Source organism: Silurus aristotelis (genome assembly GCF_946808225.1).
Source record: "Silurus aristotelis genome assembly, chromosome: 18".
NCBI classification, from domain to species: domain Eukaryota; kingdom Metazoa; phylum Chordata; class Actinopteri; order Siluriformes; family Siluridae; genus Silurus; species Silurus aristotelis.
This window is the reverse complement of record NC_139591.1, coordinates 12,908,972-12,924,558: the sequence shown is the minus strand read 5'-3', so window position 1 is coordinate 12,924,558 and position 15,587 is coordinate 12,908,972. Positions and strand designations below refer to the sequence as shown.

Here is a 15,587-nt window from a genome sequence, read left to right as displayed (position 1 = left end):
ATCATCAGATGTCTGTACCTGCAAAGGATTGTTCATGCTATTTTCAAACTGATTTTGTGGCCCTGGTGAATTTAAAGACTGCATCTCTACGGTTGTGACCCCTGATCTAAAAATATCATGTCCATTTTGTGATTGCTCCATTCCATGAATGTTAGCTTCCCTACATTGCTGATGTGGGTCAGAAAACCATGAGTTTTCGTGAGGTAGATGGTGGTTCTGAGTGTCAAAGTTTCCATGAAAATTATGTTTCTTGTCAAAATTCAAATGAGACATACCACCAATTGGTCCTCTGTGGACCATGCCATTTTGTGAAACATCCCCGTGCTGATTTATAGGCTGCAGGTCTGCCTGCCTCATTCTCTGCTGCTGGTTTCTAGATGCCATTTGTTTAATCATCATGGCTGCATTTTGCTGGCGAGCCAGTGGCTGCTGTTGATGTGAGCCACAGCTCAGCGGTGGGGGGCCTGATTGAAAACCATCAGTCACGTGAGTTGTGAATTCCCCCATGGGAGTAGGGAAGGCAGAGGGGGAGAGGTGGTTCTCAAGTCCTGGGCGATTATGTAAGCCACTTCTTAAGGGGCAACAGCTCTCCCCAGCAGAGCCATTTGGGGCATCAAACCGTGGCCTCTTGGCCGTATTTAAATAGGGGAAAGAGTTGAGATGCTGTTGATGAGGTGGTTGAGGTCCAAACTGGGGATTAAACATGTGCTCTCCAAAAGGATGCATGTTGTGGTTATTTAATCTGTGTATGTGATGATCCATCTGACCGTGAAGCACTACATTGTTGTTTTGCATGTCCGGGCTATTTGGAACAAATTCTGGTGTGTGATACAACCGCGGCAGTACAGTGGAACCAGGGTTCTGCCTAGCCATGGGTCCTGCTCTCTGTTGGGCCATGAGGTGATGCCTAGGAGTGACCCCTGGTTCCAGTTTCCCTCTGTTGCCAAACCTCTCTGAATAAGTGTTTTGCTGAGGTAGTTGCTGATCGACTTTAGAACCGCCAATCATAGAAGCTCGTGAGCCACTTTGATTGAAGGTGGGGAAATTACCTCCAACCATCTGGTTCCCTGGTTCACAATAGGACAATTTGGGTTCAGTGGAGTCAGGAGTAGAAAATCCAGCCATATCAAAATGTCCAGAGATAGGATCGCATGGATAACAGTATTGAGACCCCCCTACCCTTCCCTGTGGGAAAAGTCTGTAGTGCTCCAGTCTGTTGCTTTCAGGAGAGGAGGATGGGAGACCATGAAAGGATGCGGCCCGATTGGGCGACTGGTCTAGAGGCAAACATGGGGCCGGAACGGCATGATTGCCATTAGGATGGCTGTGGAGCTGATAATCAGGCATGCTGGCTAGCCGCTGTTGCTGCTGCGAGTGGCATTCTCGCGACTGAGCTTCTGTGAAATGATTGAATTCTGTCTCGAACATGTGCTGGTGGCCTGTGTTGCTGCCACTGAAGCCAATGTGTCTGTCCCCATGCAGGCAGGAGGTGACCCCATCCTGGTAGGGGTGTGAAGGCTGGTCAGGATTAAGCTGTTGGTTGTTGAAAGGCAGCGGCATATGGAGCTGCTGCTGCTGCTGTAGTCCGATATTGAGCATATCTCCATGGCTGTGAGGCTGGAATCCATACTGCTCTCTCCCCGACGTGAAGCCGAGACCCTGCATGGGGGGTTCGTTCAAAGGGCCCAATACTGGCTCCACACCTACTGATGGTGCTTTCATATCAAATCCAGAACCGTTATAGTTAGTGTTCATTGTTATTGTACACAAGGCTTGTGCGATTACTGTTCATAAAGCTCACAGATAATAATAATAATAAAAAAAACAATCAACGGAAATAATCCAAAATGATCACTAATCCCATTTTCTGTATTCCAAAATGTTCACCTTTTTATTAATTTCTTCTTTTCCAACCAGGTCCATGCTGTTAACAGGTAAAAAAAAAAAAGAAAAAGAAAAAAAGTCACTAGTCAAATAATCTGACTGTTAAGAAACGAGTGGGATATAAAACGGATTTCAAATATAATTATGTATTTCAGAAAGTTGTTTTAATATACAGTATATGTGGATATTCTGTTTTTATTACTGCTGGTCTGCTATAAAGGAAGGAGATGTAAAATGAGTTGCAAGTACCTCCGGAGCCCCAAACAGTGGGCAGTCGCCGTTAAATCGACGTAGCGAAAAAAAACTTTGGTCCTTTTGTTGACTCAAACAGGAGAGTAAAAATAAAGCGTGAAAAACGCACATGCTCAAATAAAGAGGAGGGAAAGAAAAAGCTTCACAAACACGACTTTGCCGCGGAATAAGCCGCAAGCAGCGGCAGCGAACCCCGCGCAGCGCACAGCAGCGCACGACCCATCCTCAAGCTCTCAAAACGCGCCGAATCCGAGCGGACAATGCTGCGAAAATGTGCAATATCTCGTTCACTCCGCCATCTTTGTCATTTCTTTTTTTCGCCCGCACGAAGATAAACTTGTCTCATCGTGGAGTCGAGGACCCGGTCTGTCGCGCGCGCGCCTGCGAGCCGAACGTCCGGAACACGGCAGCGGTTTGGTCTCCGGGTGCAGTGTAACGGAGCGGCGGGGAAGCTGAGCGCTCAGCTCCGGTTTGCGAAACCCGTCAGAGCGTCAGATCGCCGTGTTTGATAAAGCGCGAGGCTCCTGCAGGACGCAGCGTTCATCTTTATGTTGTCCCGATTTTCTTTATGTGTTTACCTCTACAATCGGCAACAAGTTTGACATTCCCTCATCTATCCCCAACGCTGCGTGATCACCAATACGGACGCGGCGTCCGTGCGCATGGGGCGGGGCTTTGTCCCAAACCCCGCCCACGTGGATGCAAAGAAAGGAAAAGCCAGTGAAGAATCTGATTTGAAGGTGAAGTTAAATGGTGAGATCAGAGATTTGTAAATGCCTACAGCATCGCGACTGGGGCACCTATTTAATATCATCTAATGCAAGGGTTTGGGCAAACTTTACGCAAACCAGTAAGAAGTTAATAGTTAATAATTCATGTGTATTATAAACATTATTAACTTACATAAGAAGAATAAAAGACGATAATTTACAACTTTATACACACTAATTGTATAAAATGATCTTGACTTAATTTTTAACCTGCACTAGCTTTATTAAAAGTTGATATTTAAAACTGATAGGAAACTCGATGTGAATGAGGCTGTCTGCTACAGCAACACAGCGCCATCTCGAGGACACACACAGACAACCACACAAAAAAAGATTCATGTGAAAATTGGAAAAAGAGACTTGAGAAATTTATTCAGTATTTATACATATTCAGTTTCGTTATTTAGACTTTTATCCAATTGTAACATGAATAAAAAAAAAGCATTAATTGTACATTCACTGATATTTCCCCTGAAAGTTACATATCTTACGTGACCACATGATTACAGTATAAATACAGTAAATTCATACATCATGTCTACCACCCTCATGTTCCCTCTCTCCAGCTATTCAACGAGTGTTTCAGTGTATACAAGTGAACAGAATAGTTGACGAGTAACTCTGTGACTGCATGGTAGTAACTGCTTACTCAAGTCTCATGTAAAGCTTTTCTGATACACACGTACAGTGCACCGTTCAATCCTGATTTTGAAAAATTTCCTCATGGCTTTCACTGTGCTTAAATGGTACACAAAAACAAATGAGAAGTTTCTGCATTCAAGCAAAACAGTAAATGGCACTGAAGCTGGCGCTCGCCTAGTGACAAAACCTGAAAAGAAATGTTGCCAACTTCAGCAATCTATTTAACATTCAGAGAACAGAGAATTGTAAAAATGTCTGCTTGTTCTATTTTAAGAAATTATAATAATAATAATAATAATAATAATAAAAAAAAGGGGGGGGGGTGGACAGGTGTACAGAATGCACAGAGTAATTGATTGTGTCAAAAACAAACATTCTCTTCAAATTCATCATGTCTTTCAATAAATGTCTGGTTATATACCAATAGGGGGAGAAGTGAGACAGTTGGGAGGGTAACAGAGCATCAGGTGCACTTTTGCTTCTGAAATCTAACCATCAGCTGTTCAGGAAACCCAGAGGTTCACTATACAGTCTACAAAATAGAAAACCGGATATCTACAATTGAAATGTATGTTCAGATGTGTGTCTCAATATCACCTCTCTGTAAATATAATGAAATGTAATATCACAAATCTTTTAAAGTCTCTATGATAGAAAACTGTACACATACTATTTAAAGCACATCGAGAAAGTAAAAAAACCCTGTAAAGCAGGGTCAGTCTCTTGTGTCACCAGTGCAAGGAAGCTAACCACTGGGGGTTCTCGGTTTGTTTTGGTTTCTTTTTGCTACGCTGGCTATCAGGATTTAAGATGCCAGACTGAAATCAAGTGGACACGAGGTTTGCAAAGAAGGCCTGTTTCAGGTAGTATCTCTAAATATTAAGCATTAACATACATGCATGGTACTTAGAAGTCATTTTTGCTGTTTAGGTGCTCTAAAAAAGTTTGGACAATTGGATGATTAGCATTTCCACCAGCACCAAAGAACACTTGGACATTCGAGATCTAGCAGCATACCACTAGCTCTAAGAGCTCAAGAAAAGCAGCAGTAATTGCACTGGTAGGTATTCTGAATGGTTGGATGAATCAAAGCTTTAATAAACTGCTTGAATCTACACTCCACTCAGAGCCAAGGATGGAGGCCCCTCTCAGGACAGGAAGCCCTCCAGTCTGAGGGGAAAACATATAGGAGAATGAAACAAAACCCAGAAAAAAAAACTCTTGCTCTGTCATGGCATAGCTACGCTCATGCAAAACCACTAACCAAAGAGCTTCTGTGGTCTGTGTGTGTTTTACCCAATGTGACGAAATGACAAACTCTGTGTGTGTGTGTGTGTGTGTGTGTGTGTGTGTGTGTGTGTGAGAGAGAGTATGCTTACAGCAGATTACTCTTCATGCAACAGCATAATATTTTAAAGAACAAAACAAAGACAAAGCGAATAAATCCACCAAATAACGGGCTAAACATATAACCATGATTATTACATATTAAAAAATAAAAACACCTCAATCCTGCTGACATAAGTGCGTTATCTGAGGAGTGAAGAAAATGTTGAGGGGGTCTTGAGAAAAAAATAATAATTATCAGGATATTGCCATATCAGAGGGTTAAAATTGGTCCAATGCCTGCTGTGAAGCTTACAGGAATATCACTAAACATTAATTTCTTCTAAAAAATATTCCATTTATTTTTATAATCTAAAGCACAAGTTCTCCAATAAAGTTGTTATAGGCAAGTAGATATAGATGAGCGTCTCTGTCAGTGTGAGGCTGTTTGGTGTGCTAAGTAAAATGGCTATTACTGATCATTGAGGACGGTTATTCTGCTGGAGGACTCAAACACGCCACAGGCCATCTTTGCTTGTGTGTCGCGTCGTCATTCCTTCGTCGGAAAAAAATAGCAGTTGGATTCTTTCAGTTTTGACTTATTGCTCATGAGCAGCACTGGTGCCTCGTACCTGACCGGTTTTACGAAGCTGAAAGAGAAAAGAGAAGGGGAAAGGGGAATCATGTGTAGGGGAAAAATTACTGAAAGTAAGGGACAACGGTTATTCTATTTTCAGCATTACCAGAATTTGGCACTGCTGTACACTTTGGGACAAATCCCCTATATGCATTCTATCTTTTGCTATGTGAGCAAAATGAGCTCACTCAAAGAGAAAAATGTATATTCTCAAAAATTGCTGAAAATAAACATCTCTGATTTTGCACAGGAAACAAGTTAAAAAGAAAAAAATATTGGTTAGTAATGAACGGTTAGTAGCAGACAAATTTTGTAAGATGAAAAAGTGAAGCGCTGAACAGAGGAAAGAGAAACAGCAGATTAAGTATGCAGCCAGTATAATGTATCCAAACAGTTCATTCCTTTATAAGAAATGGAGAACCAGTTAGTATAGTGAGCCTTCAGACAGAAAATGTTTGCTCTGCCAGAGCTGAGAATCATCTCTCCACATATGAGATTTTGGGGGGGGGAAGAGACAAAACAAAAAAAACAAATGTGGTTGAGGCCACAAAATCCCGAATGTGGAACAAAACTATGAGTGTTAAGAAGATGTAATGATTGTTAGTTTATATGCTTGGCACCATGTACTAGTAGCCAGAGGGTGGCACAGAGCTGACTGCCTCCATTCTGGTTCACAAGTAAGAACAAAAATGTATAACTCAATGAACGTTAATTTCAGTACTCTGTCCAAATGTTTCCCTCTTCAATACGCATTCCGAAGCTTTCCCAGCTCATGAGATCTAGATGAGCTGGATCTGCGTTATGTTACTGAAATCTTTAAACTGTGATCAACGGGACTAAGAACTTGTGTTCTCTTATAAGGTCCCTGATCCAGATTTGTCTGTGCTCTTTGAAACCATCATCAATAGATGAGCTCAGACTGCTGGTTCTGATTTGTCATGTTGGGTGGTGCAGGTTCTCTTGGCCTTGGCAAACCCTCCAACATGGCTGGCTGCCTTAAGCTTTGTCTGGAGAATTATCATTGCATTGACTAAACATAAAACATCACAGAGTCTTTTCTGGACACCCTTCTTGTAAGTGGGTGTCTTGATGCTTTCCTAATTCTTGCTGAGGGTGAACCTAAATGGAGACAGTGCTTGAAAACAAATGTAATCATTAAACAATGAATGAGATGAGAACACAATACACGGAGACCATGAGTCCCGGCAAACTTACGGATCTCATTACACCTGTAAGCCTATCAGATGGCCAACCCCTAATCTTCAGCTGCTGTTGTGCCTCTTAATTTGCCTTTATGACGCATCTACATGCAAAAGAGAAAAACCATTAGCACACACAATACAGTCACATTGGTTTAACACTCATGTCAGGGTAAAGAGGAAAGGGTTACAGAAAGGGGAGTACTACATCAGCATTATAATTAACGTCGAATCCGCAAATAGGCTTTGGAAAAGCAGCAGTTGGAAGGTCTCGGCCTGGGAGACAAAGCCAAACTAAACTATCAGATTAAATATTAGGCAAAATCAGCACAGTTTAAACTTGGCAGAGGTACAGTAGCAGAGAAACAAATTGTTCAACATTATGGCTTAGTACCTCGACTCCAACTCCATCATATTTGCCACGTTTACAGGAGGGAAAAAACGTCCATTTGTAAAACTTGAAATAATAACAGAATGGGACTAATGAGACTAAAAGTTGACCATCTGAGAATCAATATTACCTATTAATTTTTGGAAAACTATTGCTAAGAGTTCAAGCAATACCAGACTACGCCTTGGGCCCTTGGAAGAGAGAGTATTGATCAATATTTCCCAAGGAGTGGAAAGTCTGTGGTTTTCCTTGGCTGTGTGCTGAAAATGATCACAGAATGCGTCAGGCTTTGGAGGGGCCACACGGCTGGATAGCATTCCTAACAGCCTGACAGGAAGAAGCTGGGCCAATTACCAGTCTTCTTTGTGCTGGGCTACGTTCAACAAAAACATACAGTGAAAATAGAGAATATTATAGAGTGGCCAGTGGCAAGCAGAAGAAGAAAACAAAACTGAGCAGATCCGCATGTCCTTTAAAGCACAAAAGTGCACCTTTCTCATTCTTTTAGGACCTGATATGAAAAGAAGGAGGTTTAAATGATTAAGCACACAGTATCATATACCTGGCTTGAAATTTTGCAGAATTCATAACCAGGGATAAATAACAACGGGACTAACAAGAAAAAAATCCCCAAATTATACAATCATAGCTAAGGTTCAACATTGAAGATTGAATATGATTAGTAAGCACCGAGTTTGATTGCAGACAAAACACAAACTGCATGGGATTTATGCTGCTTCTGGACAGCAATACGTTTTACATTTACAACAACGAAGAGAGAACTAGCCACCTTAACCACTGACTATATGTACCATCAGGCCCTAATCAGCAGCTGAGTCAGGCCACACTAGGACTGCTTCTTGAATTTATTAGCAGTGGCTTCAGTCGGCAGAGTTTTGTTGATGTAGAAGCCAGCTGTAGTCATTCCACCCCGGGAACAACAATGTGGCACTCACCCACATAAATTCCCGCACTCACATAATGTTGCACTATTAAGATCCCAAATAATAAAACTATGAAAGTGGTTGCAGTACTTTTTAAATGTAATAATACTGCTGTGCACACATCGCTGACCTCATCTAGCTCCTTCTGTGTCTCAGCCTCCATTCGCCGGATGTCCTCCATGGTGAGCTCCACCCACTTGTCGATCCAGCAGAAGAGCTGCCTGTGGAAGTTAGTGAAGATCCTTTTCTCTTGCTGCAGAGAGAGGAGCGGAAAAGGCAAAAGCTTTTCATTCAAAAACAACACGACAGCTACGGTGTGTTTAACATTCTCAAGGAGTGCAACGATAAACATGCTATCACGTAAAAGTGCACATATAGAACCCTTTTTACAGCATATAACACTTCAGAAGAAACTGTTCTTGAAATATAGGCAAGTGAGTGTTCATATTTACTTTGTGGATGAAGTGCTCTATTTTGCTTTGAAGGCCCCACCACTTGAACTTCACGGTGACGAGTTTGTATGCGCACATTCGTGGAGTGTCTGTCTTTACACTGAGCTCTGCCTGTTTTAAAGTAAAAATAATTATCCAGCACATAAATGAGTTCAGAAATCCTGCAACCTAAACAACATTGAGAACTAAAGAGTGAACAGTGTGATGGCAAAGGATCAGAGAATACAAACTACTTCATGGTAAATTTCATTCATGCTGATATGCACAGAATTTTGAGGGGCACTGGCTCCTACCCACACAATAAAAAGATTCTCCTTGAGAACTTCTTAGTTGCTCTTAAAGTCTATTATCTTTAAGTGGCATTACATTCTGTTATATCACTTATTCCTATAAACACAACCACTCAATTCTGGGCACCTGATTTGTAACTCAGTTATTCCTGCCAGCCAACCATGTTACAGTAACACACTGTATAAAATCAAGCAGAAACAGGTGAAGGGCTTTAGATAATGTTTACATGAAATTTCAGAATGGGGGGAAATGGTAACAGACCTAATACAACTTTTAAGTATTCCTGCTGTTTGTTGTTTAAGTGATCAATTGTGTTTTTTAGCACAAACTTGTCTGGTCATTTTCTCTAAACTCTCTCAACAATTTGTTTTCTCCACTATTTTTTTTAAAATTATTATTATTATTTTTTTTACTTTTTTCAAGAAAAGTCTGTGTAAAGACTATTGCAAGTAGAACTCCTAGGAAAAACACTGGTTTCTGAAATACTCAGGCCAGATCATGGTCAGCATCACCCACTCCCAATTCTGATGAAGCACTTGATGCGTGTTTGCATGAATCTACACATTTAACTGCTGCCCTCATGCATGAGCAGGTGTTTCTATTAAATTGTCCATTTACTGTGCATCAACTTTGATATAAAGAAACACTGTTAAATTGTTGGAATAACAAGAGCAGTTTTTCACACCTTCCAGTTTGGACCTAGTGGACCTCGGCCTGTCTTCTCTGAGCGAAAGAGTGCAGGATCTTCGTCCGGCTTATAGTCCTGCAGAACACACCGATATGTGACTTTCTCATATATGTAAACTTAAACTCTATGCATAGTAACATCTCTTTTTATTATTTAATAATATTAATAAGTGATAAAGTAGAGATAGCAATTCCTCAGTCAACATATGCCAGAAGAGTGCAGTTTGCTCTATTCACATCACACTCACACTACCTTTTAAACTTCAAGACCTGTACACCGAATACCTTGCACAGATGGCTACTAGGATTAACCTTGCCCCAAAACTGATCCACTTAAGTCATTAAAGATACAAAGCAAGAAGATACTGCAACCCTCAGAGCTCTAGTCACCTTTTTCCTGTGTCGTAAGTTTTCACAGATGATACAAGGTTAATGTATTTAAGATCAGCTAAAAATCACCAGGATGTCTGTGTGATCTTACTTGAAGGTATTTAAAGATTGCTAGCATATATTTACAAAAAAAGGTTTTGCACATGATTTGCCTATTTCCTTTATTGCATGCTGAAATAGCCCCACAGCTTGAGTGTGAAACTAAAGAAGCAATCGTTAAACTCAAACTAACCTTGGCCAAATGACTACATTTGGAGTGAAGAGAGAACCAAAGTTTGATTTTTTGCTAAACATTTCTTTCCCCTTTAGACATTTTTTTGGAATAGGCACAATTTCCCCACAATGCTTGGTTAGCTTTACAGTCATGGATAAAAAGCGTCTGGGTTTATATAGGCCTGGTATACCATTACTCCTGCTGTACGTTAGCTTGTGTAAAAATTCTGAAATAATCACATCATTGTGCAATCAGTAGAGCCTGGACTAGTCTATTTTCTATAGAATTCCTCCCAATCCAATATACATTTAACAAATAACAATTAGACTAACAATGAGTGATCATTATTGGATATTTGTAAACTCACTCCAGGCTCCACTTGGGATTTATCTGCTATGTCAATGGGCACCACTTCAACAGTCTTCCACGTCTCTGGGTCTAATTTGTGTACCTATAATTCAAAGAACACAAACACAGTTAAGAAATTAGGTGTTTAAAAATTTTACAGACTGAGTAAAAGGAATAATACTGAAGAGAGTGAAAAGGGAGATTTGCGAGTTCAGTGTGTTTTGTCTTTACATTTTCCATGAAGCCCATATCTGGTTTGTGCCATGTCTCAATTTTGATCATGAAGTCATCTTTCATGTATTCATTCTGCAAAAGAAAGGTTTATGTTGATCCTGAGATGTATAGAGCTCATTTAACCATAGAACAGTAAGATGTACTGTACAGTAACATACACAAGTACTGTATAGAAAACAGAGAAACTTATTTAAATAAATTTGTTGCATGCTGTTATTATCTACAGCTTTAAAAGTAAACTCATTAGAAACTGAAAGTAACTTGTCAATGCAACCCACTGTTACTGTGAAGCCAGACTGTAAAATTGAACACTACTCACCGTCACAACTGAAGCAAATGATGCAGCAAGCAGGCAATGTGGCGAAGAAGGAACAAAAAAGTAAATCAGTCATCAGCTGGACAGTGTTGCATGTTTCAAAACCAGTCATGGAATCTACTCTACTGTTATTCAGATTCACAAATACTCACAGGGGCTCATATTAAAATCTAAGCAACAGAGTATTTTTAGTTTTTTTTACACAAGCTTGAGAGCAAGTTGTTAAAAAAGTGTGTGTTCATGGGTTGAGGGCAAAACGTACTAGTACGGCAGTATGGGTAGGCGTTCCATGCCTTTTCATGGAATACTAGAGCCCCCTCCGGTGCGATCATCTTCACAAAACCAGGCACTTTACTGTGGGGGATTACAACAGCTGTTAGACCACTTTCACAATCAATCATGTATCATTGTTCTATAGGATGAAAACCAATTTTAAAAAATAAATAAATAAGAAATTTACATATTTTTTTTGGTATAAAAAATTGTGGTAAAATACTTCACAACTTAACTGCAAAATAACTAAATTAAATTAAAACTTGTTAAATAAAACTTGATGAAAAGAAAATTAAATATGGTGTATTTTTTATTATTCTTTCAATTGAATTAAAAGATCATACAAAAAAATACTTCCTACATTACATATTTCATTTATTACACAACAGGATTCGGTGTGAGACGAGTAATGAGTTACTGCATCACGGTAACTCCTTTCCAGCTGATATATTGTTCAGCTGTTTTTTAAACACTCTACTGACCTTTTTAAATGGTAGATCTTGTGCGTGTATTGTCCTTTTTCCCCCTCTTTTTCATAGGGCTCATTTTTCAGCACTTCGATGCCCTCTCCGCCACCGGTCTCATTTTTGCTGGCCTCGGCCACAGAGAAAAGCTGGCCCACTTGGTACTGTTTGGTTGGATAAAAAGAAAAAGAAAAAGAAAAAACACAATTAGAGACTATTAACATGGAATTCCTCTATTATTTGCAACCATCAGGTCATTCAACCATCAAAGAAATCTGTGGTCAAAAGAAACAAACAAATAGACTGGCATTCAAATAAAGACAAGGCTACAAGAACATGCACCAATCAGGCTGAAATTCAGATAGATCTATTAAACCTGAACTGCACATTCTGCTTTTTGCATTCAGCTCAGTAAAAATCAGTTCAATACTCAAACTTGCAATTGTAGCTGGTGCTTCTCATATAAAATCCATGTGGAAGGTCCAAGATGAAGGGCTTTGAGGTTATAAAATACAAAAAAAGAAAGAAAGAAATATACTTGTGAATGTTATGGGTCTATCATAATTATGAGGAGTATGTACTTTTGTGCAGGATGCCTGCTTCATACTTTCTTTTATTAAGTGCTACAATAGTGCCCTTGTTAATATCAAATCTCGAAATCCAGAGAAATGGACAGCTGCTTTGAGATAAACAACAGATTCATTTCGATGTAGTACAAAGCATACTGGCCAGATTACATTATAAACCAGGCTCTTTTGAACCAGGCTCGACTTACACAAAGACTTGTACAAAGTGCAACTTCAGCCATGGCAACTGTTAGCAAATTAGCACAGCAGTAAACAGTAGGGAAATACAATTGTAGCAGAATGTTTACACTATGAAATCTGTAATCCATTAAGCTCGGCCCTCAAGCATTCCACTTGGAGCATGTAGATATAAATCCTGCACAGGGCCGACATGTGGCCACGGGGCGTCTTAAAACACACTTTCTTGACTACACACAACTTCACTTTTTTGTTAAATAGAACCTGCATTACACACAGGGACTGTGAGAGATCTGATAAGGAGTGTTCTGATTGATTCTTCACATTTTTCTGAAAGCTTTATTACAATTTTTAATTTTTTTTTACCAACCACAAGATAAAAATAAATCAGGTTCCAGCACATTTACAGTTAAGAGCATTGATGCTGCTTTTTACACTTCAAAGTTCATGAACTGGGCAAAAACAACCAAAAAATCAAAAGAGACAAAAAATGCATCGGTATTGGTTTTAAACTATTACAACATCATTATCAGTACTTTTTGAGATTACTGGCGATAAGAAATTGTCTCACCTCTTCTACTGAGCATGGCAAGATCACACGGCTGTGTAAAAGAAAGAAAGAGAAAGAAAGAGAATGTAATGAGAAATACAGACAGTGACAGCATCCGTCCAGAGGAAATGGTTTAAGTAACTTTGTATGGCAAGGTCATATTAAACATGAGAAGAGAGAACACAGGTTAGTCCTGGAAAACCCCAGGTCCTGCAAACTACAGTTCTTCTCTAAATGTTATAGTGGGTGTGTCAGAACAGGGACTACACTAAAAAGTGCAGGAAAGAGGGCTCTACCGGACCAGATTTCGCAACCTACGGTACATAAACCGGTCGTTCCTCACTTGACATGAATTCTAATAAAACTAGGCCATGTAGAAAAGCCACTTCATTATTCCAAAACCGATCCCGTGCAACGACAGTGAACAAAAAGCCCATCTCACACATGCACAAAACCTCAGTCCTCTGCAAACGCATGGCTTTCTGATCACAAAGCTCGGTGGAGATTATTTATTTTATGAATAATCAAAATCCAGACCACGGAGCCACGTCAACGCTTTTCAAGCTCAAAGCCACAGCATGCAAACTGTAGTCGTTCCAGGAAACTTCAACAGAGACGCTGGCCCTACGAAGACGTATAGGACTATAGAGGAGATTTAGGGAAACCATCATACATACGCAAACACAATCTTTTTCGGTCAATTCAAATCGGAAATTAAATCTCGTTATGCCACATGCGAAAAGAAAAGAAAAAAAACAAAAACAAAAACTGTGAAAATAGGATATGGTATAAGTGATCTAGGACACACCTCCTATTATACACTGATATTTATAATAAATCAATAGTCAATAATATAGACTTAGCACTTTATAGTAATGATTTGTAATCTATCAGAATGAGGGGATGTGCTCCTTTTTCAGTCTGCTTCCTCTTCAAGTTTCTTCTTTATGTCTCAGGGAGGGGTTTTAGTTTCTGGCACTTTAACCACTTGCCCAATTTGGGAACATCCGGATTTCTGTGAAATTAGTTGTGTAATTGTGTTAAACGTATATATAAATAAATATATGACAATAAATCACCAGTTTCTCCACACAGCTCAGTGAGAGGTGTGTTGGCTCGGAAGGCGGAATGGCGTTTGTGTTACATTTCCTTAGTATGACTCAACAATCCAATAGTAAATAACAATCAAAATCTGAAAGAAATAAAAAACCCGTGAAAAACACAGAGGGCTATTTTATTGTTGTTATTTTATCCTAATCATGTGAATGGTACTGGAGTAGCAGAAAAGCTGTTAAACCGCTAGTTTCGTTTTTACAGCCCGCTGACAGCTCGCCTGAAAGAAAAAAAATGTATAAAGTCTTATTTCCTGTGAAACTCCAGGTTTTTCGCTACTATATATATATATATATATATATATATATATATATATATATATATATATATATATATATATTTTTTTTATAAGCTTGAAACCTAGTTAATCTTGTTCTCTCTTAGTTTACGCCAAGACCCCAAGCTAGCCAGCTGAGCGCGCGACCTCGAGCTCCCCCTCTCTCTCTCTTTTTCTCTCTCTCACTCCGGCTTCCTTCCTTCCTGACAGAATTAGCATGCTAACACGGCTAAACTGGGCCTTAAAACAAGCCGGTATCCACATTCACACCGCGAGTCAACCTTCTCAAAACAAGCCACACACACACTCAAAAGAACGAGGACGTACGTTTGAAATGCCAAACCCACATTACGCTTTATGTACAATAAACAACTGAATGAAAAGCAGCGCGCACGCGCCCAGAAACAAGGACAACTAGTTAGAACTGGAACACTTTCAACTCACTACTCCTTGATGATCACCATCTTCTCAACACCCGTCTGCGCATGCGCCGGGAACCGAACGTCACCTCTCGAAGCAACAAGCTTCGCCCCGCCTCCCGTAACTTGTGATTGGTTGATTTTCAGCACGATTCGAATATATATAAGCTGTAAGAACAGCTTGGACAGAAGTTCATCTTCAAGGCAGATCTTCATATACAGCTTAACGTGAATTAACTTAAACATCGTATCACTTTCAACAGACTTACAGAAACATACAAAAATAAATATTAATAAGGTGTACTTTTATAATGGTTGTGATAAACATAAAATTTGAATATCACATTATGCTTTACAATTTGCTCATTACCATTTCAAAGTCGCTGAAATCTTTTCCTGATGTGTGAACATCAAGTGATGCTCCTTACCTGAATCTCAATGATTTTATGCATTGGTGAATTGTATGCACAGGTGTACAAGTGCCCAGTGATCCTTAAGACACAGAAGTGGAGGCAAAGTAAAGTTCTCTTTTAAATTATTGTAAAGTGTTTAAAGAATTATGCCACCTGTACCAGCAAACCACCCACTCCATCTCAGTGTAACTGCTATGCAGTAAATTTTCCATCAGTTATTAGGTCAGTGTTGATCCTGTGGTAGGTAGATGATGACTAACTGAACACTGCAGATGAAAGAACACATGCAGTAATGTGGCTCTACGGAGTGCACGCAGATAAAAACAAACAACAAAAA

The 15,587-nt window shown here is 39.7% G+C and overlaps 2 protein-coding genes across 3 annotated transcripts in view; both read right to left on the bottom strand.

The window, feature by feature from the left end:
• The window catches only part of mn1a (meningioma 1a), a 10,175-nt gene extending 7,289 nt beyond the window's left edge, over window positions 1-2,886 (bottom strand). Inside the window, exons 1-2 of one of the 2 annotated variants that reach the window (XM_083569294.1) lie at window positions 2,134-2,886; window positions 1-1,924 (exon numbers count right to left, since the gene is read on the bottom strand). The exon at window positions 1-1,924 is cut by the window's left edge and continues 1,916 nt beyond it. In XM_083569294.1, the coding sequence (XP_083425420.1) occupies window positions 1-1,755 (1,755 nt within the window). In that variant the 5' untranslated portion in view covers window positions 1,756-1,924; window positions 2,134-2,886. The remainder of the gene's footprint in view (window positions 1,925-2,133) is intronic. The other variant, XM_083569295.1, reaches the window with a different exon arrangement.
• Window positions 2,887-3,257: 371 nt separating this feature from the next.
• pitpnb (phosphatidylinositol transfer protein, beta) lies at window positions 3,258-14,978 on the bottom strand. The gene is made up of 11 exons (XM_083569402.1): window positions 14,863-14,978; window positions 13,050-13,080; window positions 11,733-11,878; window positions 11,240-11,331; window positions 10,981-10,988; window positions 10,659-10,733; window positions 10,447-10,530; window positions 9,474-9,551; window positions 8,498-8,608; window positions 8,176-8,298; window positions 3,258-5,524 (listed from the first exon to the last, which is right to left on the bottom strand). Exons 1-11 carry the CDS (start codon window positions 14,880-14,882, stop codon window positions 5,474-5,476), a joined length of 819 nt encoding a protein of 272 aa, XP_083425528.1. The 5' UTR covers window positions 14,883-14,978; the 3' UTR covers window positions 3,258-5,473.
• Between the last annotated feature and the right edge of the window lie 609 nt (window positions 14,979-15,587).